Source organism: Callorhinchus milii, unplaced genomic scaffold, assembly GCF_018977255.1.
Source record: "Callorhinchus milii isolate IMCB2004 unplaced genomic scaffold, IMCB_Cmil_1.0 Scaffold3, whole genome shotgun sequence".
Taxonomy (NCBI): domain Eukaryota; kingdom Metazoa; phylum Chordata; class Chondrichthyes; order Chimaeriformes; family Callorhinchidae; genus Callorhinchus; species Callorhinchus milii.
This window is the reverse complement of record NW_024704744.1, coordinates 31,201,370-31,228,161: the sequence shown is the minus strand read 5'-3', so window position 1 is coordinate 31,228,161 and position 26,792 is coordinate 31,201,370. Positions and strand designations below refer to the sequence as shown.

General features: G+C 37.6%; 1 protein-coding gene across 1 annotated transcript in view; it reads right to left on the bottom strand.

The window, feature by feature from the left end:
• The window catches only part of themis (thymocyte selection associated), a 44,673-nt gene that overhangs the window by 14,803 nt on the left and 3,078 nt on the right, over positions 1-26,792 (bottom strand). The window contains exon 2 of the mRNA XM_007899255.2: positions 3,373-3,531. Coding sequence (XP_007897446.1) covers positions 3,373-3,531 — 159 coding nt within the window. The remainder of the gene's footprint in view (positions 1-3,372; positions 3,532-26,792) is intronic.

The following is a 26,792-nucleotide window of genomic DNA, read 5'->3' as shown; positions in this document are numbered from 1 at the left end:
ATGGTCTTTTCTAGGCCTTCAGGATCTCANTTTTTTTAGTGGATGTGTTAATGAATCCAATTTCAATTGCAAACCAAAAGTCACTATTAGCACAGCAACATCTGGTTTGCAAATGTTGCATTTGCAATCCCATTGTAGCAAAAATTCCATGCAAATTTGCATTTATATAGCACCTTTCACAACAGAAGGACATGCCAAGCTGCTTGGCAGTCCTGAGGTTTTTACAAAATAAACCACTTAAACATGATTTAAGATGGAGTGTTGCAAACTGTCACTGAAATGCCATAATGGATGGTTAATGGTACCCTTGGCTGGCTCAATGGCAGATTCTGACGACTTCAGAACCAACCATTCTAGGAAAGTCAGGTCAAACAGTGTCTGAGACATTGACGGGGTGGAATGTTCAATAATGTGATAATATGTCACTTTCTTCTTTCATCCCGTACACAATAATTACATTTGCAGTTTCCACAGGGTAGCTCTGAATATGGTGGGCTTAATCAGAGCAGCAGAATCTTGTAACAAACTATCTATTGCTCTGGACCTGATTAAAGCTCCAGCACGGTGAACAGATAACCAGAAATGGTGGTTTTGATGTTGCAGTTAATAATAATAATAATAATCCTTGCATTTGATATAGCGCTTTTCACGTCGGGAGGACGTCCCAAAGCGCTTCACAGAACACACTGTAAAGTGAATTGACTGTATATTTGTGGGCGAACGCGGCAGCCAATTGCGCACAGCAATGTCCCACAAACAGTCGTAGATTGAAAATGACCAATTTAATTATTGTTTTTTTTTTTTTTTTGGAGGGATTATTATTAGGTTATTATTAGTTGGAACAGAAAATGACTCCAAGGATTTCTGCTACAGAATCACATTTAAGCTGAAGATTATTATTATTTACTAGCTGTTCCATTGCTTGTTGTAATAACCATGAAATACTTTGTCCTAAATGATTTTTAAAATATTGTTTAATGGAGAAACAGAATGAATCCAATTTTTACTATCAAACATGCAATTATGTTCACACATGCTTTATGCTTTCAGCTCTTTAAGATAATATCAACAAAACATCACAAAATATTTAAATGCATTCATCCAATTCACGAACAGTAACATTTTAGCTTTATTGAATTTAATGGCTATACTATCGTCTTAGGGTTGTGTATAAAAATAACCTGTTCTGACTGCTCACTTCCACAAAACTAAAAAACATAAACAACCATAAATAAGGTTTAATCATATTCACCATCCATTTATTGTTCTGTGGCTTGACATTTATTAAGGCACCTTCTTCGTAAAATTACAATATTTCCCTGAATGTGTGGATTTCATCTACAGACATTATTGAATAAATATCCCTGTCTTTGGGCTACATTAAGCAGTGGCTTAAACCACTGTCTATACTACAATAATAATGTGTTATTAACTTATCTTCCACTGGCCTTGTGTTTTCAAGATCCTTACACTCAAGTACAAATTACTTCATTCCCTGGCACTTTCCTATCTTTCTGACCTGCTTACCCCCCACTTTGCTCAGTTGACTCCGGCCTCCTGCACGTCCCTTATCCCTTCCACTCCATCATCAGCAGAAGTGCTTTCAGCCACTACACACCAAAACTGTGGAACTCTCTGCCTCAACCTCAGCCTTGTCCTCTCCTTGCCTATCTTCAGATCACACCTGAAGATCTTCCTCTTCGACCGTGCCTATGGTCATCGCTCTCCTCAGCTTGGATTCAAGCTCCACCACTGTTAAGCACTCTGAGACGCTACCCCTCATGAAGTGTGCTATATAAATGCAAGTTGTTGTGTTCGATTCAGGTTGTCGTAAAGGAGCAGTCCTGTTGTTATTATTTCAAAGAATAAAGGAGTGTTTATTCCCCATCCCAAATTTCTCCCCATGTTTAAATTCATTAGCTACTGACCAAATGGAAGGATTATCTCATCTTTGTTTTGGGGTTATGTTTATGGCTTCTGTGTTTATCTACATAGCAACATTCACTTTCACAAATTTCATCAATGATATATTGCAAAGCACTTTGAGACATTTACATGAAAGGCTTAATATAAATCCAAGTTATTAACGATATCAATTAACCATGCATTTTTCAACCTGTCTCTAAAGAGACACCATATCATATGTCTTCTTACCATTTTTAAAGCATTTTTTTTGCACATTAAAACTTGAATCTCAAGAGGTGACCAAATATTTGTCTAAACATTGAAAACATCCCAGTATACTTTCCAAGGAGCAATATTAAAAGTATCTATTCACATGCATGTTTATTGAAGACTGAACCAAAAAAAAGCAGTCACTGTGTTGTAGAATAGTGCTATGTTCTGTAACATTTTTTAAGTTTCAGTTACTGAAAACATTCTTGTTCTGTGCAGCATTTTCATAAATTGCAATTGGGGTTTCAAGTTTTGGTCCTTCAGGCTTGTTTGCCAAACCACATACAACACCACAGAGAACTTTGCCCATCTAAATAATAGGGGAAACCCAAGCAATTGTTCACACAGTTTCTTGTTTGTTTTTACCAATGGAGTTTTGAGTGAATGTAACATATAGTCCTGTCAAACGTAGTAAGCTACTGTGTTACACTTGTATCTTCAAATGTGGCTTTTAATTTTTTTTCTGAACATCTATCAGACTTAAGTTACTACTATTTGGTTGCAATTTGATCAGTGTTCGTCCAAGTACATTTTTTTTCAAAGAAACCTACACATTTGGCCACATTTGCATAGCTGTTGGAACGGAAGAGACTTTGTTAATGTTTCAAGACATGCGATAGTTGCATCGGATTTTAATTCCCTGAACGTAAAATACACGGGGAACAATTCTACCTGGGTGTAGATTTTAGAGAAGAGGGTTTCTCCCAGTGTCCTCACTCCATGGCTGTTTGTGGGAAATTGCTGTGTGCAAACTTGCTGCTGCATTTTTGCTCACAAACTACACAATTTACAGTATATCCTGTGAAGTGCTTTGAGGTGGTTCGACAACATGATAATGCCCTGTATCAAGTGCAAGGATTATTATATTATTTACTCTCTTTGTGTAGATTTCAGAGTGGAAACAATTTGGCAAATTCTTAAATCTAGCCTTAATTCTGAAGCTAATTTTCTGTAAGGTCTTTTAGGAACTTACAGAAAGGCAATTTTATAGTTAGGACTGAGTTGAACAATTTGCAAATTTCTGGATGTTCCAAAAATACCACGTAGAATAAATCTACACTAAGTGGGATTTCTCTGTTTTAGTTTGTTTCACATAAATTTGACTTTACCATTAATCTAATTACATCTGTTGGTTGTAAGGTAAATATTTCTAGACATAATTCATTTCATTACTATCTGATTAATAAGTGAAAATACCTGGATATTCCAATGGGAGCTCCATAGATCTTGTAAATGTGTTGTCCTTGTCACTGTTAGAAATCTCTGCTATAATCTTTGCTATCTTGAATCCAATGACTTTAATGATTTCTCCTGTAGCCAGGCAGCATTCTGTCCCATGCATTTCATATACAGAGCCTGAAAAACAGAATGAAATGGTTTAAAATATCCATTGATTTACCACCTTCAATCAACATGGAGATGCAGCAATAGGGAAGGAATGAGGCTTGAATAAATTGCTTAAAGAGGCATCAAAATAAATATTTGAATCAATTACAAAACACAGACGTGTAAAATCATAGAAATGTAATAACTTCCGAATATTACAATCATTGCCTTCGGTATATCACATCATATCACTTAAATGTCTCAAACTCTTCACAGTATTACTGTAAAGTGTGGTGATTAGTATTTGTAAGCAATCATGGCACAGCCAATCTCCCTCAAGCAGCTGTGAAGTGAATGACCAATTTTATCTGGAGGACTATTGGCCACTTTACCAGGAAAAACACCCTACTCTTTTGGAATACTGTCATCGGATCTTTAACATCCATTTGAGCAAACCTAGACCCTGGTGAAATTTTTAACCGAATGTTGCTGGACAGAATGTCTGATGAATCTGGATGAGTCATTTTTTCTGTTTAAACTGTGCAGAAATATCTCAATCTTGGTTGTGTTTTTTCTGTCAGTTTCTTTGCAAATTCTCTGACAAGTATTTACATGAGAGTTGGCAAATGAGGGCAAAATAACGTTATAGCACAAATGAAGTCTGTCAAGGTATTGTTGACACCAATATAACTATACAGAGCCCCCTTTAGAATACCTTGACAGATATCAATGTCATTCAAATGCCACCAATATATTGTTTCAACCATGGTGCACATCAAACCACTGTGTGTGTTCTCATAGATTGATAAAGTATACAGCGTGTGGTATTTATTCACCTTTTTGTCATAAGGTTTAGATATTCCTGGTGCTTCAATGCACATGGCTATACCTATTATATCCTCTTTATAGACAGAAAGCAAAGATGTTATGAGAATAAAGGGCATGTTAAGATACCAGTGCATAGAGTTGCAGGATATAACATCTACCATGATCAGATAACCCTCTCAACCACACTATTACAATTATGCTGAGTCTAGGGCAAGCTCCTCTAAGCAGAGAAGAAAGGAAATAGAAAAAGTGTGAGAGTCACTATAGGCGCTCTCCATAGGCCAGTTGTACAACATTTTGTGATAATTTAATGAGATGTTCATGCAAACCGGCACCAATTCTGGAGTAGATTGCATATTTAGCAGTATTTGACCACCTGAAGAAGTGAAACTAAACATGTACAAAGAACCGGTCTCCCCAATTGGAAACCATGCACAGCTTCGGTCACCATATTTCAATAGAGAGGGTTCAATTAACTCCTAAACTTCTACCTGGCATTAAGAACATGAGCTCCTAGAACACGTTGTGGAAACTAGGAATCCCTACATTGGAAAAGAGCGGGCTTTAGTTGATATGCTCAAATTTCTAAGGATTACAGATAAAACTGGTTCTAAATTATACATTTGACAAAACCACAGGTTCTACAACAAGTGGTAAGGTAGCTCAAAAGAAAGTGAAAAACGGTTAAGGTTTAATCACTTTGCGCCATGAAGGTGAGTGCTAAACGTTGGTACAGACTGCCCATGCTGGCAGGGAATCCACAACTGGGACTCTCAACTGTCCAGCACCTTGGGAAGTTCTTCCAAAGTGAAAGGTGATATATAAATGCAATTTGTTGTTGTTGTTAGGGTTAGCAACTGTAAGAGGGAATAGGAGAGCTATTTGGCAAAGAAATTGGTTGAGGATGTGAGAGATAGTGTTGTGTATGATTTAGTTCAAATTGGGTACAATTCAGATGGTGCTTTACAGCGCTGTACATTCATCCCTATGTTCTTAAATACAGAAATTCTGCATTTCAATAATAAGGAATTAGGTATTCACAGTAATTGAAGGACACAAGACATACCAGTTGTTCTTTTTATACATTTCTTAATAAATTATTTAAAACCTGTCTTCCACAAACCACATGAGGTTCACATTGCAAAATAGGTTGGGTTGCAATTTTATTTAAAAGTGACACCTTTTTTGCAGGATTCATTTAGCATACGCTGCTGCATTACAGTGCGTAAAACTGGGTGCTTTGACATTTAACATGAAGCATTTTTTTCTCAGTGACCTGAACAAACTGTATGACTTCAAAACCGTACAAAAGGAAACTACAAAGCATTGTTAAGACGAGCAACGTTCTTCATAGGAAGCTGTTTTTCTAGGTTTGTTTTGAAGAAATGGCCACATGTTAAATTATTGTTTGTGTAAAGCCTTGCTTGAAAGTTCAGTTATACACAGATATGAAATCTGTACTTTTTCACAAAATGTGAAATCTTCATGTTAATTTACATCAGCTATCAATTCAAGATTTACATTTTGGGGGGAAAGAATACATTTTTAAAAAAGATGAAAAAACCTTACCCAATTTCATAGAAGCATAATAAAAAATAAGATGATAAACATCAACTACTACAAGCTGTACTACTACAAGATTACAGACTTGCATGTCCAGGAGAACAACAGACACAAAATAGTTTGACATTAATCTGTGCCAGAGAGCAGAGGCAAAGCCACTCCACTTTTACATCTGTCATCAGACAGTCATGTATAAACGGATCATTAAAATCATTGAGAAACACAGCACTGTCGCTACCTCCTGCCGAATTGCCCCTCCCCCTCCCATGCTCCCACTCTGTCTCTATTAAGTGCTTTGAGATATTTTTTCACATGAAAGGTGCTCTATAAGTGCAACTTGCTGTTCCAGTACCGGAAGCAAATACAGTCTAAATGGAAATGAATCCAATCAAATCCAGATGTTAGCCTGTTGGACAGTTTTAGAGCTATTTTATATCATATAATTGTGTTGAGCAGTTCGACATTTCCCAGATCACCTGCATCAGTGACTGTATCAAACACAATAAAGCATTTGTGATATCTTGAGTTAGAAAGGAAAGTCTATTTCCGAGTCTGCACAGGTGCTGAATTCTGTGATCATAAGATTATTTACTAAGTATATTGGGAGTGAACATTATATTCTCTGCCAATAGCGTCCAATTTGTGGACAGCAATGTTGCTCAAAATTCCACCCAGTCTAACATGTAGCACAATTTTACCTTCAAATTTAAAATTGAACTGTGCAAAATTCTTACATTTAGTCTTAATTTGGCAACCACTTTTCTGCATCCAAATTACAATTGAATTTAAGAATTTTCCACACCTGCAATTTCAAGACTAACTTAGTTTTACTGTCTACGATTGGATGGAGTTACTAGTTAATGGTATTAATAAAAAAAATCCTTACATTTGGTATAGCATCTTTCACAGCAGGAGGACATTGCAAAGTGATTAACGGGATCTAATACTCTAAAGTGTAATGACATATACGTATATTGTAGGCAAACCTGTGAGCCAATGTGCATATAAGCAATGTCCCACAAACAGTCATGAAGTGAATGGGGTGGGGGGGGGTTGTTGGCCATACCACTGTGAGAAATTCCCTTCTCTTTTTGAATAGTACTATAAGATCTTTAACATGTACCTGAACAGGCAGTCAGGGCTTGGTTGAACATCTGATCTAAAGGACAGTGCCTCCAGCAATGCAGCACACACTAAGCACTGCAATATAGTGTCATCCTAGAGTATGTGAGTTTGAAGTTCGGCATAGAGCTACAATCTTCTGTCTCAGAGGTGAGAGTGCTACCAACTGAGCCAGGCTGACACACATAGTCTGGTGTTCTCTTGATGGTATAGATACAAAATGGAGTCAAAATGTAGATGGGGCAACTGTCCAAACCGGATTTGCTTAATCCAGCCACAGTTCTGAAAACTTGATCCGATTTTCAGAAGTCACACACCATTACTCACAGCAGAAGGTAACAGTGAAAACAATAAAATAGCAAAACCTCAAACACCACAGGTCTGTCAAACGTGATCAGGTTCAAACCAGTGACAATATATTGAACTTCAATGTCCACAGTCCGAATGCTTATTGCCAAGGCGATCTCACCACATGAAGCATTGGCGGTCAGCATTGTAAAGGTCTTCAACATAGTGTAATGCTAGAGCATAACTTTAGATTCCCAGAGTCTAGTAAATTCAGTTAATATTGAATTACATTCTCTACAATTGGAATGTCTTAGTTCGGTAACATTTACTTAAAGCCACCTGCCAGCAGCAATGTGGAAAGCCACAAACAGATATAATGAACAGATACGCAGAAAGTCCCTTTCAAAGTGGTCTACAATTGCACTTCATGTGATCTCTGAGGCCGGCAGGTCACAAACTACAGTTGAGTCATCGTGCGATCCGTCTGCTCTTGTTTAGGTCCTACACATTGTCTATCAGGGATGGCTTCACAATCTGGAATTCACAGTTCATAATCTGACCTGACAGACGAGAGAGTCAGAAGGCAGAAGGGAATCTTTTGCGCTCCTTTCCCATCATTCCTGAACATGTTAGAAGATGGTATGTGCACCTCTTTCAGCGCGCTATTGACAATGGTGATGCATATGTGATCTGGGGACACCTGAATACACATTGGCATTACAGTACAGTATTGGGCTTGGATCAGTTTGCAGAAGAGATCTTACAATTAATCCAAGCATTTTTGAGAGAATTCATAAGTAGTAGATTGCAGGGGAGAATTTCACCTATCCTCTGTCAAAAGATATTTTTCTAACCTGCCTTTTAATTCTCCCTCTCCAAATCCTTCTGACTCACATCCTCCTTCTCTGCTTTCAAAACCCTTCCAAAATACTTCCTCTTCAAAGATGCCTTTGCTCAATGGCCTCCAACCCAATCCCACTTGCTACCTCACTTGAGTTTCCAACCGTTTTCTGTAAAGTGCTTTGAGAATGAAGGGTGCTAAATTAGTGTAAGTTTTTTTTCTATGAATATCTTAAATTAGCTCATATCTGTCCCAAATTTACTTTTCAATATTTTTCCTCTTATCCTACATTGTTGGATCAAGAGAGGGGGAGAGAGAGAGAGAGAGAGAAAAAGAGACTACAGAGTGTGGTGTGGGACATGCAGATGTTCCGCTGATACAATAAATGGTGCTCTTCTGAGGTTGGGATTCAGGTGCATTACTGGGACAGGTCAATAAGAGCTTTATTCTGCTTTAAAATACCTGAACTGGGAGTACTTTACACTGATGCTGTCTGAGGTGGGGATATCTTCACTTCCCAACACTAACATTCAGCACTTCGATGAAAAAAACACTCACCAAGAAATTGTTTTAAAAATAATTTTAAGAAAAGAAAAAAAACTTGAGATTTATAATGATAATAATCCTTGCATTTGATATAGTGCTTTTCACGTCTTCTAGACGTCTCAAAGCGCTTCACAAAATAGACAGTAAAGTGTATTGACTGTATATTTGTGGGCGAAATGCGGCAGCCAATTGCACACAGCAGTGTCCCACAAACAGTCATGGATTGAAAATGACCAATTTATTATTGTTTTGTTTTTTGGAGGGATTATTATTAGGCGTGTGGAGTAAGGAAACTTGCCCAAGGTTTCGCCCTGCCTGGAACTGATAGTATTGCACATTTTGAAGAGTCAAAGCTAGAATTAATTTGTGCACAACATATTTTAATTACACAGACAATAGTATATTGTATGTTTGATGTCATTTATAAAGGCAGTCATTACACTTTACAGTAAAATTCAGCGAAGAGCTTGGAGATATTTCAATGATACAATTAAGTGCCATTGGAGGGATTATTGTTGTATTACTATTACTAGAGGAACACAGATTGAGGTCCTATGGGATACGATTTTCAACATGAGCAAACCGACGGGATAACATTCAAGCAATCATGGTTTGGGCAGATTATGCCCTATTTAAACATAAATCTAATAATTCATGATAAATTCTGTTAATAATATGTGGAGTAAGAATGTTCACTGTAAGTGAAAGTGAAATTATTGTGGCGACTACTGACTGGTTCCAATAATGACAATAAGTATTTTTGCAGAGTGTTGTAAGTCTGTTATAATGTGATCAGCTATAACTGGTTCCAATTGCACAGACCCCCTTCGTTAATAGTAATAATGCTACTACTAATAATAATCCTTGCATTTACAACAACAACAACTTGGATTTATATAGCACCCTCCACGCCGGACGGCGTCTCAGAGCGCTTCACAATAATGGATCCCGGGGCTGAGCCAGGGGGAGGGGGAGGAAGGTGACCAAAGGCGCGGTCAAAGAGAAAGGTCTTCAGCAGAGACCTGAAAATAGGAAGGGAGGGAGCGAGATGAAGGGAGTGAGGAAGAGAATTCCAGAGCCTTGGGCATAGTGGCTGAAGGCACAGCCGTCGAGGATGGACTAGGAGGAGGCCAGACCCGGTGGAGCGAAGGCAATGGGCACTGTTGTGAGGTGAGAGGAGGTCAGAGAGTTAGGGGGTGCAGAGGAGTGGAGGGATTTGAAGAGAAGGATGAGGATTTTGAAGTTGATCCTCTCTGGGACAGGCAGCCAGTGCTGTCTGGCAAGGACTGGGGTGATCAGGAAGTGGAGTTTGGTGCGAGTGAGAATGCGGGCGCCTTATCGCATCTTCGCACAGAATATACTATGAAGTGAACTGACTGTTAAAATAGAGTGTAAAAAAATGGAGGACTTCCAGATCGTCAAGTCACCACTGACATGATTTCCTGTGCAATATGGCACATACTCTATGAACAGGAAGCATCGCTGACATCAGTTCCTTTGCCAGCTTACATCAGTGGTGCATCCTGCACACAGCACACAGGAAATGATGTGAGTGACAATCCACAAATTAGCCATTTTGCAGCACAGGAATTTGGCCGGTCCACGCAGAAGCAGAATGTTTACCCCAGTTTCAGCTGGGGTACCTGCAAACCTCCAGTGAGGTGCTTTATAATGGGGGTGTCCTGTATTTTGTGATAATCTTGATCCTTTTCACTCTATTGGTTGCTTATTCTAAAAGAGACGAACATCATAGCAGCCCTTGCCCTAATAACAATAACATTTACAAAGTGACAGTTGAAAAACCAACCGATCAACAACGATTGCCCAATTTATGCTGCTGTAAGTGTGATAATGCTTCCTGCCACACATAGCTAGGAGACGACAGGCAGAATTTATACTGCAAGCACAGGTCCGACTACGCGATGGGGTCTAAGGTGTGATTGTGAGCACTGACATACATGGATTTTCAATAGGAATAATTTTCAAATATAAGAAGCACATTTTAAATAATTGTTTTAAATTTACAACTATGGTGACAAGAGAGGAAGATTGAGTGCCAAGGAGCAAAGAATCCAAACTGATTTATACCGCCTGAACCATGGTGAGGTTTGCCAAGCAAACAGAAATCAATTTACCATGATGTGCCACAACCTGAATTTATATTGCATTCTGGAATCAATTCATATCAACTCAACACTAAAAATAACAGGATAAATAGGACATTAATATATTTCCTCCACTACCCACAAAATAGTTGACTGGTAGTGCTGATCAGATCTTATCTTGAAACGTTGCAAATAAAAAAAATGAAGAAATCAAGGTTACTTTTAAAAAAAGGCTGTTGATTTATTAGAAATTACCTTCTGCCACTGCTGAAGTTGCAGCCATTCAGTGAAACTGCTTTTTTTGTACAGTATAATCTAGGAAGAATTATGTACAGCTAGGAACCTTGTGTCGATATTGCACAAGAATACAAAAATACTGCATTCAATTGTTTAATAATAAAAGCTGTGTTTTCCCTTACAGTAAGTGCTGAATCGACAAGACATGCAAATATATTTTGTTTAAAAAAAGTTAATTTAAACCAAAGAAAGTCTGCAATATTTTGGAAATAATCAAATCGATAGACATGTCCCATAAGAGAAATGCAATGGTTGGTATCACCAATTGAAATCTAGCCACATCTTCAAGACTGTTAGGTCAGGAATTAAGGGATACGGGGCAAGGGCGGGTAATTGGACTTGAGGTACAGTTCAGCCATGATCATATAGAATGGTGGAACAGGCTCGAGGGGCTGAATGGCCTACTCCTGTTTCTATGCTGCTATGAAATTAAGAAGTATTTATTGGTCCAGTTTAGAGTATCTTGCTATTAAGTGCAAACATGTATTTTTTCTCTACAGTTTTCTTAACTTATAAAGGCTTATTTCTAGTTTTCTATAAGTTGTTTTACATAGTTACAGTTTATCAATATTTTTTGCTCACCAATTGTCTGTTGAAAAAATCCATGGTAAGCAAATACAGAGGTCAATAATTTTTTTTACTGAGATGAGACAATGTTGCTGCATCTCATTCCTTCTGCTTCTCATGTGCAATTGAAAATTCATTGGAAATTCCTCAACAAAACCTCTATATATTAAATCAGTTTTTCCTGAAAATAATGCATGTTAAGCAAAGGTTATCAGTAAAATATTCAACAAATATTAACTTCATGGAGCAAAAAAAATCTTGCAGACTGAGCTTTGAGAATACCACAGAGAATATTTTCAAGTAATAATGAACAAGTGCTGAATTTGTAACTTGATCAGATTGAAAATCAAGCTTTGCATTTATATAGCGCCTTATCATTTCGAAAAATCTAAAGCACTTTACAAGTAATTACTGTGAAGTGTTGTGATGTTTTTTGTACTGAACACAGCTTACTTGTACCGTCGAAGCCCCGCAAACAGTTGTAAGGCGAATAATTAATCGATCTTTTACAATTGTGTAAATCTATAACGTCCGACTGAACAGGCAGGTGGGTTTAACCTTTCATGCAAAGACGAAAGATATATAAATGAAGAAAACAATTTCGAAATTAGAGAGTGAACATCAAAGAGGTTTGGGACGTTTGTCTGTGAAAAGATGATTATTACCATAATCACTGTTTTAATAGCCACCTTTCCACAGCTCAAGGCTACATCTCTCTGCTCTGATATTCAAGCTTTAATTTAAATACACTAATAACATATTTGACTGCTCCCAAAACTTGCAGAACACGGTACATCTACAACAACAACAACAAAATTACATTTATAGAGCGCCTTTCACGTCGGGAGGACGCCCCAAGGCGCTGAAATGGCGGTATCAATGTCATTCATCACTTTCATGTTTATACTGTGCTATGAAAAAGTACATTATGGCAAACAAATGATTATAGCCACTATTATTTTCTAGCGAACCATTATGAAATGCCAGCTACTGTAATAGTATTTAGAAACAGCTAATTCATTTTATTTAGGATATTTTCACATCTGTATATCATAATACTTTAATGCCAACACTTTGTAATTACTGTGTATAGTACCCTTCATGCAAGATAGCATCTCAGACACTGAAGAAGCATTCAAATTGTTTAAAATTCTACTTTAGATGCATAGTGTACAACGAGTCTCAGTTGGTGGCGAGACATGAAAGATGTTTCTTGAAGACCCTTTTCACTACACAAACAGACATGTTATGCACAGAAGGGACTATTTGCTGCATTTGTTGTTGATATCTGTGCCACTGCCTTTTCGTTGGAATAATCTCAGTTTTCAATCTCTCCCCATATATAAATGAAGTCTCATGTGTCTGAATGTTTTTACTGCTCAGGTACTTATCCATTTCCCTTTTGTATGATTCTATTGATCCAGCCTCAAATGCCACTTCCCTATCCACTTGGTATTTTACTGATTTTATTAAAATGGAGAAAACTTAGATGAAGAGCTCATTGTGCAGTAATCAAAGAGAGAGCAAGCAAGAATATGCGATAAACCAGAGAGTTGTGATTAGATGTTACTAAATATGGGTATTAAAAACCTGTTGATTATCAGAGACTATAAGAAAAGCTTAAAAGGTGGCAAAGATTTTCATACTCATGAAGTCCTAAGAAGGAATAAGGAAGAATTCCATGAGACTTGTTTTCAATGCAGGGAAAAGAAAGAGGATATAGAATAACATAATCAGAGTTTGGGAGGAACAAGAAGGCAGGAAAGCCCACAGCTATACTGGTAAGAAAAAGATAAAGGCAAAGCATTGTTGGAATAGAGAGAGAAGGTTGGATGGTAATAAATTACAGGTCAGACTGAGCTGTGCAGATAGTTATCTGATCTTACTGCTCATAACTAAGTTGATCGTAACTGTGGAGTCCCGTAGCGTAGTGGTTAGCACGCTCACCTCGCAAGCGAGAGGACCCAGGTTCGATTCCCGGGCAGCAAGTTTCCTAATACCACACGCCCCTGTTTACCTAGCAGTTAAATAGGAACCCGGTTGTTAGTCGATTGACACATCGCTTTCTGGAGTAATAATCCCTCAAAAACAAATTCACTCAATCCATGACTGTTTGTGGGACACCGCAGTGTGCAATTGGCTGCCGCTATTTGACCTACAAAATACACATACAATCCATTTTACAATCTATTCCGTGAAGTGCTTTCAGATATCTTTATGTCATGATACAATGCTATATCAAATGCAAGGTTTTTTTTATAAATTGAGGGTACATAGCAGGAATGCAGTGAGAAAACTGATTGTGTTTTATCACATATCTTACGTAAAATAATTATTTATACTCAGGTTCACAATTGGCTTGAATCGGTCCTTTGGATATTATCACATCCAGTGTCATATTTTCTAAATAATAAAATAAGCCTTGCATTTGATTCAGCATGTTACACGTCAGGGGGACCTTCTCAAATTGCTTTACAGGATATACTGCAAAGTATTGACTGTGTATTTTGTATTTATATGGAAGAGAAACAATTAGTAAATAATAAAACTATTCAATGGTAAATTGTTTCATTGAGAACAGGTGAGAAGGTACAAAAAAAGTGAGACTAACTTACTGTGGATTAGTGAATATGGATCAAAATCTTATCGTGTATCAGTATTATTGAAGGATCTGCACATAATATGAAATATTTTATCTACTTTGTAAACCTGATAAAATCTGATTTTTTGGATAGCATGAAATAGTGACCTAACTCAACATGGCATTTGATAAGATATTTCCATCAATAACCTGACCAGAGAATTCAAAGTCACAAGTCAGCTATAGTGTCTCATGAGTAGGGATACTGGACGGTCATGATAATTTTTCTTCATTTTTACGGTCCCTAGGTGACTGCATAAGATCTAACAGGGTGATTAGTTTGCGAGAAAGCATCTGGCTTCTTACTTTCTTCGTGCTAAGCACCTCTTTCAAGCCTTTCTTATCAAATTTGTTTACTCGATTTTTCTCTTTGCGACCACAGTTCTTCATTCCAAATGCTCTCAATAACATTATTCGCCTTGGTTGTGATGTACTGCTGGCTTCATCTCACGAAGGTGCCTTTTATTGTCTGAAATAGATCTCTGGCAATGTAGAAATAAAGGCACTTCTTAAATTTATTCTGATTCTCTTTTCTTTATTAATTGGTAACTTTTAGAATGACTTTATGTCATTCTGAGTTGTGTACAATACGCAAAGCATGTTTGATTCTCAGCACTAATTATTGCAATTTAGAATTAAGGGAGAGTGCAGAGCTTAATAGTATTCTGTGTTTGCCACATTATCTAAATAAAAATCATGCACCTCAATTTTTGGTGCACGAAATGGCATCCTAGACATCGACTGGTTCATTTTGCTTTCACTTGTCTTGTAACTTAACCCAAGTCCATAAAACAAAAAGAAAGCAACAAAAAAAAGCTATTTAGCCGCCCCCCACCAAGGTTTCTTCTTGATTGAAAAGGTTCTTAGCATGGGGAGAGTTTTGTCCAACCATATATGAGATGTTCATAAGTGTTTTTATCTCACTCTTTGCTCACTGCTAAGTTTATATCTTTTACTGTCTGCTAAGTCATTATTTTTAATGTTTTGATCAAACCTGCATTCATTCAATTTCAGAAAGTTGCTTTTAACTTGTATAATACAGTATTATATTGTCCTAGAATCATGCCCCTTACTTTGCTTCTCTTACAAAGAGCCTCTCCACTACACCCTATCAATTTCCTCAATGATTTTTCAAACTTTAATCATGTGTTTCACATAAGTCAGCTTTTGTAGCAAGTATAGATTTGGCTTCCATTTGCTCTAACTCCACGTAATCAGAACAAAATAATCTTTGCATTTGACGCCCATAAACTTGAAACTTCTCAAAGCACTTCACACTGCAAATTTATTGATTGTGCATTTGTAGACATAGTTTTGGAACTTTCTGTCTCAATCCCTCCATCTTGCCTCTTCCTTTCCCATCTTCAGATCACACCTGAAGACCTTTTATCTTTGATTGTGCCTATGGTCACCTCCCCCCTTTTCCCGGACTCGGCGTCAAGATATTGTTAAGCATTCCGAGATGCTATCCTGCGTGAACGATGCTTTATAAATGCAAGTTGTTATTGTAGGCAAACAGACAATAGGAAACCGAGGAGTGCAAAAGGGCCATTTGGCTCAAAAAGTACAGTCCTCCTATGGAGCACTTACAATGCTTTCTATAATGGGCTCTTCCCTTCCTATTTAATCTCTGAAAGAAACATTTGGTCTTTTTGCCCTTCAAAGGTAAATCAAGCACAACTCCAAACTACCTCTTTGTCCCTACATATGACAATATACACACTAGACCATTACCTAATCATATGACATTTCCACAGTCGCAGCAGATCAGCAACAAACTTGTTCCCATAGCATTTATTCATTTCTATTAGAGAAAATATACTCTGTATAATATAAAATGTGGAATTTGGGAACTAAACTCCAATTGATTTATAAACAAAAATCACCATATAAATGAAAGCCTTGCTTTTAAGCCTTAGGTGAGTTATTTCTTGCAATTCACAGCACTTACAGAGGAACACAAACAGAATAGGAAATGTTCTTAGCTGATACTATGAATATCCTTTTCAGAACATTTCAGACAGTATGGCCCAAGAAAAGACCAGTGAGGCCGTCAGTTATTTCAATTCCCTTGCTATCTTTTTATAAGTATTTTGAACCAAACTGAACAGAACAGTCTATTTGGTGTCACCAATAGTCCTGGTTTGTTTTGTGCCAATCGCTAAATGGATCAAACTTTTCACATCTTTACAATTAAGTTCACTCACAAAATACTACACTTTGCAGTAAATCCTGTGAGGCATGTCCTCCTGACATGAAAGGTGCTATACCAAATGCAAGGATTATTAATTAATATTATTATATTATTAATTATAATTAGATAGAGAAATGCCACTGTAAGGGCACAGCAAAATGTCATTACTGCTATCAATTAAGTGTATGATAAATGCCAATATAATTTCCTTAGAATAATTGTATATTTTAGACAGTTGAATATCACCACATGGGCACCTCAGTAATGATGGCAATTCAGCCTCATTTTTCAACTGTTTTCATTTCATTTGAAATTGAAGCTGAACAAAATCCCAAACTAACTAATGAGGACACATCACTATTAAGCACAAGCATTAATGGTGAATTTCCACTTTACTTTTCAAATCTAATCTGTGTGAATATGATTCTCTTTAGTGATGGTTCTTCAGAGCCTATTTATTTTGGCGGGAGATACCAAATAATATTGTGCACTTTCTTTTATAGATCATATTCTGGCAGTGAAGTTAGGCTGGCAAGCTGTCCCCAGGTCTCTGCCACTGACATTCCTTTCCCAGACACTCACAAGCCTGTTGGAATTGTGTGGGTGACTCTCTTTCTTACCTATTGACTTTTCCTCGGAGCTTGTGGAAGAAATCAGACAAATGTTTGGTCATTAGGTGGTGCTGTTCCAACATGCTGCTGCAAATGTATTTCATTTTGCTTGACTTCCTTATTTCTCTTTCTACTTTAATCTTATGTTTTATTACATTTGTTTTCATTATTTCTTTTCATTGTTTACTATTTACTTTTGCCAACAAAACAGTCACTGTACTTGACAGCAATTACTTGTGGTGCACTTTGAAATGTTTCTACACAATATAGCATGCAAGCTATTTCTATATTATTTTTCTTCTTTCTTAATATTCCTGTGTTTATTGTATTTTAACTTAATTTTTATGTTTATTTTTAAAAATACGTTTTCCCTTTTTTTCTTATTGTTATTCCAATAACAATAATCCTTTAATTTGATACATTGTATTAGCAACAACAATAACAACAACAAAGTACATCTGTACAGCGCCCTTTCACGTCAAAACCTTCACATCGGAGGCCATCACAACATGTTTCATGTGATATACAGTGCTGTAAAGTGCAGCAACTGTGTGTTTTATGGGCAAAAGTGAAGACAATTTACACAGAGCAATGTTCCACAAACAGCTATGAAGTGAATGACCAACAATAACATATCTTGTTTATGTTTTTCTCTTACTTTCTTTGATTTCTCTGTTCCTTTCTATTGGTTCTATTTGACGGAACAATATCAATGAGCAAGGAGACAGAGGTCAGCATGACCGTAAAATACTCAATGACCAGGAGCTATCTGAGAAGTGCACAAAGAGGTAGGAGGTATTCTGAAATAGCAATTTAAGAAAAACACAAAAGAAAACAGAGGGCATCGTAGAAATAAATAAAAAGTGCAATAAAGCAAAGTCATAGCCTGCAATAAACATGTAATAAAAACAGTGGTTAAACATGAGAGATGGGAATGAAAAGCTGGTGAAAAATATAACTGTCCCAATACAATTATTTATCTGCCTTGGTTTTAATGTACAGATGGTATTCTAGATGGTCTATATTTCTTAGGGGGAAAATGCATTGTGGATGTGATCACATATGAACCTCCGCATTTTTCGTACCAGTGTTTCTGACTGAAGACAACATCACCAGAACAAATCTGAGGAAATGGCAATTATAAGTTTCATCACCTGCATGACCATAACAGAACAATTAATCTGAGCGCTGTCAACTACGAGACACCAAAAATAGAAAACAATGGATGTGATCAGAGGCAGATAAGTGGCAATAGCTACACATGCTGGAAATGATGGAGTTACATGTTTTTGTAGAAATTATTAATTTCTCTTTAATGCTAACAAACAGTGTGGTCAGCTGCAAGTAACCGGGAGAAACCCAACCAAGTGCAATCCTTGAACATATTCAAGACAGAGATTGATAATTTTTTTGTAGATAAAAGGATTAAGGGATATGGGGATAAGGCGAGTAGGTGGAGTTAGAATAGATCAGCCATGATCTTATTGAATGGCGGGGTAGGCTAGAGAGGCCGAATGGCCTACTCCTGCTCCTAATTCTTACGTTCTTATGTTCTATGTTCTAATCTAACCATTGCAACACAACCAAGTGAAAAACTTTGAATCTTTAGAGAGGTGTCAAACAGAATACTTTACTTTCATTTACTCACTAAGTGAATGAAACAGAACTAGGCTCTCTTTGGCTTTTACCCCTCAACTGTTTTCAAGATATAATAACCATGTTATTGAGATGTGAAAACAGGATGATTTCACTACAAGGATTCAGATTTCATGTGGCCAAAAAAATAATTTTCGTGTTTGAAAGAGAATGCAAATGTTCTAATAATTGCTAACATCTAATAATATTTTTTAGTTCAAACACACGTAAGGTCACTTTGACTGATGCAGGCTATTTTGTGATGGAATAGGAGACACAGTTAAGTATAATGTGAAGTAATGCCACTTTTTAAGACTGAAGTACTACAATTTCAGATGACCTAGAAAGGGATGTTTAGTTTTTCTTAAAATGAGTAAACCGCAGTCACAGAAGTGCTTACAAAACATTGTGGTTACAAAACAAATACTTTGCTCCCTGCTATTTTCTACAATAAAAAATTCACGGTCTCAAGAAAATGAATCTCCCACCATGCTCATTTCCTTATGTATTACAAAACTATGTTCAAAATAAAACTCTGAATTAAATTACATGAGAAATACTCTGAGGAAAGATATATTTCAGCAGTTAGAATATGGCAAACAGAACACTTCAATAATATTTTTTCAAATTTTATAAAATGGAGTTCTTGGTTTCACTGCACATATTTTCTGAATCTTTATTAAAATCTGCTCTGCATTGAATGTTTGAAAGTGCTTATGGTGAAATATATTTTCCCTGTGTTTTAAACCCTTTTCAACACTGCATCAACCAGACTAGTGTACAGCCTATACACTTTATAAAACTTTTGATGTGTTAATGACCCACTAACATTTTCTTTCAAAATTATAGATTTTAAGTCCCTATGGCTTTCACACTATTCGTTTAACTCAAATATTTCAAATATCCTGCTATTTCACTCTAGTTCATGAAGCCTTAGAGGAAATATTGTGAGATATTAATTTCCTTAATGGGATTTCATGGTCTAAATGAGTTTCTAAACCATAAGCAAGAGACAGAAACATTATGTGATTAATGCATAAAGGGTTGTATGTTTGCGGGAAAACAGTGTCTGCATTGTCTATATTAGTTCTTGTATTCAGCACAAAGTTATAGGGTAATGAGGGAGTTGGGGTGAAAAACCAATACAATATATTATTTTGAAAATTAAGATATTAGGGAGTAATTTGCAATGTTTACAAAATGATCTGTATGGATTCTGAAGGTCCACAGATTTGTTTCTGGACATACGTACAGATGTCAATTGATGCTGATCTGCCAAGTTCTAGGAATTTAGTTTGGCCACAATCCAATTTACTATTATAGTAGAAATTGAGATTAGTACTAAGTGAAGTTCCAGACAGTTGGTTTGCAAGAATTGCAGAGTCCTGTAACGTATTAGTTAGAGCACTCATCTCGCAAGCAAGGACCTGGATTCGACATCCGGGTAGGGCGAAACGTTAGGCAAGTTTCCTTACCAATATCTAGGAACCTGGTTGTCAGTGAATTGGCATTTTGATTTTCTGGGGGTAACAATCCCTTCCAAAAAAAATAAAATAATAAAATATAAAAAAACTAATAATAATTTGGTCACTCAATCCATGACTGTTTGTGGGGCACTGCTGTGCGCAATTGGCTCCAGCATTTTGTCCACAGCATATACAATTACAGTATATTCTGTCAAGCGCTTTGAGACTTCTCGAAGACATGATAAGGAGCTATATAATATTAATAATAATTACCCTTGCATTTGATACAGCGCCTTATCATGTCTTCGAGATGCCTCAAAGTGATTCACGGACGATACTGTAAATTGGAGTGACTGTGTGTTTTGTGGGCGAAAGGCGGCAGCCAATTGCGCACAGCAGTGTCTCACAAATATTCGTGGATTGAATGACCAATTTAGAAAGATGGCCCGAAAAAAGGGATTTGGGGAAGGAAAAAAATTTGGAGCTTGCGATTTCTTTATCGCAGCCATTTTCTCAGCTGCCCGCTGTAAGATTGGCAGTTGGGTGGGTGGCAAATCAGGGGCATTGCCCACACAGCCATGCCTCCGCTTGCAAGAGATCAAGGGAAAAGAGGAGAGAGGGATGGAGAGAAAAAGAAAAAAATCACACACACAAAAAGGATATCAAATGCAAGGATTATTATTATTGTTATAAGAATTGTTATTTACAAATTCCTTTGCGAATCATGCAATTTAGGTCCCAGTATGAAATATTACTAATCCAGTTTCTTCTGGAATTGCAACTTTATTTCAATACAACTTTAAATCTTTCAAATGCTGATGGCGGTAAGCCACTAGAATGGCCTCAATGTCACTGAGATAAAGAAGGTTAAAAAAAATCAGCATACTAACACTATCATGGCAAAAATATGAAGCGTCAGAAGCTCTGTAAGATAAACGGTGCCCACAGAAGCAAATCCCAGGAATGACCTTCAGGAGGTGGTGGTGGGAGGGAGGTGACGGTTAGGATTGAAGATGAACATTTACTGTATTTTATTTGAAGATATTATTAAAATTGATTTCCTTATCTCCAAAACTTGAATTCATCACGTGCTTTTTAAAAACAGGCCTGAAAAGTGTCAGCTCTGATCACATACCTCATAAGGTTATATCCTAGATTATAACAAATTAAATTACCATGATTTCTGTCATTTATCAAAGAAACTGTATTAGTGGAGATAAAATTACATGTCCTCAAGAAGGGTACCTCTTTAGTGTTTGAAGTTAAAGCACTGACCATAAACCATTTGTCTGTATGCAACATCTTGTATAAAGTTCATTCCATTGCATATACCGTCTGAAGATGGTGTATATAATGGGATGAACTTTATAAAATCTGTTTTTTATAAAACCCTGTTGTTGATTGGCGGATCGCTTTTATGGGTGTAATAATTCCTTCAAAAAAATAATAATAATTTGGTCACTCACTCCATGACACTGCTGTGCGTAATTGGCTGCTGCATTTCGCCACAAAATCAGTCAATTCACTTTACATTGTATCACGTGAAGCACTTTGAAACGTCTCAAAGACATGATAATATGCTTTATCAAATGCAAGTTTTTTTTATTATTTATGCCAATTGTCACACATATTGTTTGATGTTAAGCCCACAAAACACACATTACAGTAAAATCACGAAGCACTTTAGGACGTCGCAATGACCCGATAAGGAGATATATCAAATACATGGATTATTATTATTATTATTTCAGTAATTATGTGCATTTGTATTTTTAATTCCTCTCATAAAGACTGTCAGCAGAATCAGTGTCTAAGACATAAGTTTATAATTTAAGAGATGGTTTGGAATATTTGAAAGCTGTTTTCTGCCATCTTTAAAAAGAACTGGATTCCAAATTAAGGATGAATTGAAGAATTTACCACAATTCTACATTATGTTAAATTTTCTGATAAAATGATCTTACAGGATAAAATTAGACACATTGAGGCTTCCTGTGCCCATATACATATTCAAATAATCAAAGCGTTATTCTTTCCATTCTGTTAAGGTGTTCAAAAATAGTCCACTCTTCATTTATTTATTAATGATGCTTTCTAAAGGTGCCTTGAACAAGTAATTGCTGCTTATTGCTTAAAAAATAAAGAACAATTACATTCAGTGTAATACATCCTAAAACTGTACGTGAATTCACACTTCTAGATTCACCGCCTGACATGCATCTCCAACATGACAGGGCAAATGTCATGTCAGATTCAGGCAGAAAGCTGAGTCGTGTTCGCTGCCAGTATTATTTAGGTTATCTCCTGTACACAGCACAACATTTCTGAAATTTACAATCGCTGACAAACAGAATCACTGCTTCTACAACCCAATTTAAAAATTAAAACAATAAATGTTCTTTATGATACAGTGCAAATTGAGGCAGTTCTGTACCACAATGTATCTGCATGTTGTCTCACAGCGACTTTAAACCACAAAGCGATTTCCAAGTACGGACTGGGGTCAGGGAAGAGTGCCACGCTCACAAAGTGGCAGGGCAAAAATTATCTTACGGCAAGTTACCCTTGTAGACTCTTCCTCGAGGCTGCATACAGTGCACATTAGTAGAGGCTTAGAATTAGGTCCCTGCCTGCCTGATTGACTGGAGAATTGCACATAAATTGAGGGTGGAAAGAGGGAGAGAAAAAATATTCAAACATGAGCATAAAAAGCGGCCAGCAGAAATGGACAAAGATAGTTTTTTTATTACAGGAGGACGAATGGGGCACAAATAATAATCACTCAAAGCAAACAAGGATAAGATTTAAAATTGGACAGGGTTTACAGTAGAAATGCTAATAATAATAATAATAATAATTCTTGCATTTGATGTAGAGTCTTATCACATCTTTGAGATGTCTCAAAGCGCTTCACAGAATATACTATAAAGTGAATTGACTGTTTATTTTGTGGGCAAAATGTGGCAGCCAATTGCGCACAGCAGTGTCCCACAAACAGTCGTAGATTGAGTGACCAAATTATTATTATTATTTTTTTTGAAGGGATTATTACCCCCGGAAAAGTAATCTACCAATCAACTAATAAACCAGGTTTCTGTTTACCGTAAAGTAAAACAGAGGCCTGTGGAGTAAGGAAACTTGCCCAATGTTTCGCCCTGCTGGGAATCGAACCCAGGTCCTTTCGCTTGCGAGGTGAGTGCTCTAACCGCAAAGCTAGAGGACTTCACTAACGAATCAATACCGGAGGCAATTTTTCTTAGCAGAAAACACATTCGTAGATGTGGTTAAGTTGTATGCAATTATCTGGGTTTGAAAAGCTGACACTTTACCGAAGCTACGTATTATTCTACAGGTCTGAATGAATAGATCATCCTGACTCTGTGACATCTGCTCAAACTTGTTTAGATTTTTTTAACAAGCAATGAAGTAGCTGAAATGTTTCCTTTTGTTGAATTTGATATTTATGATTGCCGAAATTGTGCTGATAAAAGCAATTAGGAGTCTTCTGGGCACTAGTTTGTTTGACAATTTAGGTGTGCAGTTATTAGAGCGATTACAGTGTTCGATTTGCAATTGAATTCATCATATCAGTTAAATACAAAACACTGATCGATCTTTCCAAGTCTGCCAGCTGCTTAAGGGAAATCTCAGTGTGTTGCATTTTTGATATATTATAATAACTCCTGCTCTCTTCCACACTCAAAATGGCACACGTGTTTAGGAAGTATGTTCTTGAAATGTTAGACTACAGTATAGTAATCAGTACAGTATTGACAAAACCAATGCAGTAACCAAGCTGGTTATGACTCCAATCGGCTGTCTACATGTCTACCTGGGGACTCCATTCACAGCCTGTCAGAGAGAGATGGAAAAGGTCCCTTCGTAAAGGGTTAATTAGCGAGCAGCAAGTTTAAGCCAGACTTTAATTTTTGCCTCTTCAAGTCCTCCCAGGACCACAGACAGCTCTGAAAGTGAAGGGATGGAATAAAAGACCAAAGCTATTGTTCTCCTACCCATCAACTAGTCACCACTAAGATCAGCCTCGCTAATTCAATTTTCTTTCTTTCCCTCAAGGCCAAGACAGGTAAGCTTCGCCTGATAGCTGTCAGCGCAATACAGGTGAAATCAGGACCTAAGTGAGGCTGGAATACTGCCTTTCCTCTGATTTATTTCACATTTCACATTTTCAAGCGTCACTTGTCAACCTCTAATATTCAATACAAGTGCGGCATCATATAATGGTTAGCCTAGCTTTACTTGTAGCACTGTTGTTCATGGGTTCAAGCTCCATGTCAAGACTATCAATCACAATCTAGACTGACACTCCTGTGCAGTGCTGGGGGGAACATTGCATTGTCAACGGTGTAATCGTTGGGCCACACAATAACCCAATGTCCCATTTACCTGTTCAGATGGATGTCAAATATCCAAGATACTATTAGAAAAGAAAAGGGAGGTTTTCCTTGTTTTCTGGGCAACAATCCTCCAAACTGTTCACTAGGCTGCTTGTGTTTGCCAGATTTGTGCACAAATAGACAGTCACTACACTTTACAGCAATTCCCTGAGAAGCACTTTTGATGAACCATTTTGATGTTCTAGGTGTCATACCAAATACAAGATTTTTTTTGAAACACTGCTACTATTTCATGAATGTTAGTGAAGACAGAATTGAACAAATAGGTTGCATTATAGGATTACAATGGAGTCCTGCAGTTTAGTGGTCAGAGCACTTGCTTTGCAAATGATTCCCGGGCAGGGTGAAACGTTGGGCAAGTTTCCTTACTCCACACACCTCTGTTTACCTAGCACTAAGTAGAAACCCGGTTGTTAGTCGATTGGTGGATCGCTTTTCTGGGGTAATAGTCCCTTCAAAAATAATAAATAATAGTAATTTGGTTACTCAATCCATGACTGTTTGTGGGACAATGCTGTGTGCAATTGGCTGCCACATTTTGCCTGCAAATATAGTCAATTCACTTTACAGACTATTCTGTGAAGGCGCTTTGAGACGTCTAGAAGATGTGAAAAGCGTGATATCAAATGCAAGGATTATTATCATTATTTCCTTGCCCTACAGTATCTACATTTTTTCTTTCCATTTATAATTGTTTAGTGGCTTATCCTGTGAAGCACTTTGAGACATCTTCACAATGTGATCACAACAAATTGCATTTATTCAGCGCCTTTCAGGACGTCCCAAGGCTCTGGACAGTTGAGGTCCTGCACCAAAGCTGGGAGTTAGATTCAAGATGGGTGGGGGCAATGGGTTTGTGGTTGGGAAGATGACTGAAGGCGTGGTCAAAGAGGAAGGTCTTGAGACAGACCTTGAAGGAGAGGGGTTGAAGCGAAGGGACTCTGAATGGAGTTCCAGAGAGTGTGGGCAGACAGGCTTAAGGCCCGACCACCAATGGTAAATTGACTGTATATTTTGTGTTTGAAACATGGCAACAATAACATCTTGCACTTATATAGCCCCCTCCATGCAGGGTAGCATCTCAAAGCCCTTAACAGTGGCAGAACCTGACTCCGAGCCGGGGGGAGGGGCGAGGTCGACGAGGAAGGTTTTCAGCCGGGCCTTGAAGAAGGGGAGGGGGCAAGGCAGAGGGACTGAGGGAGAGTGTTCCAGAGTTTGGGAGTGTAGTGGCAGAAAGCGTGACCTCCCATGGTGGGGCGGAGGGTGCGAAGGATGAACAGGAGGCCAATGCTAGTCGAGCGGAGGTGCCTGGTAGCGGATTGGGGAGTGAGGAAGTCGGAGAGGTAGGGAGGTGCCAGAGAGTGAAGGGATTTGAACACGAGTGTGAGGATCTTGAAGGCAATCCGTTTGGTGATTGGGAGCCAGTGGAGCGGCAGCCAATTAATTGCACACACAGTGTCCCACAAACACTTGTGGTTTGAGTGACCAAATTATCATTATTATTTTTTTGAGGGATTATAACCCCTGGTTAACGATTCTCCTATCGATCGACTAACAACCAGGTTCCAACTTACTGCTAGGTAAACAGAGGCGTGCAGAATAAGGAAAGTTCTCTAACCTGGTTGCTGAGTCAGATAACATATACAATGCATTTAACATACACTCAATAGTTTCCAGATTACACTGAATCAGGACGTTGCAGAGGGAGAAACATGAAAATGAAATCCACTCAAAAACATAAAGGTTGTGGAATCCTGTAGCTCAGTGGTTAGAGCACTCTCCTTGCAAGCGAGACACTCGGGTTCAATTCCAGCCAGGGCGAAACCTTGGGCAAGTTTCCTTACTCCACACCCCTAATAATAATCCCTCCAAAACAAAACAATAATAAATTGGTCATTTTCAATCCACGACTGTTTGTGGGACACTGCTGTGTGTAATTGGCTGCTGCGTTTCGCCCACAAATATACAGTCAATTCACTTTACAGTATATTCTGTGAAGCGCTTTGAGACGTCTAGAAGACGTGAAAAGCGCTATATCAAAGGCAAGGATTATTATTATTATAAAAGCTAAGGGTTCTCTAAATATGGAGGTGGCAATGATTCATTGGTAATTTATTGTCTGTGGTTGTATCACTTTAATCTTAGCTGTAATGGGAAACCTTATTCCTACCA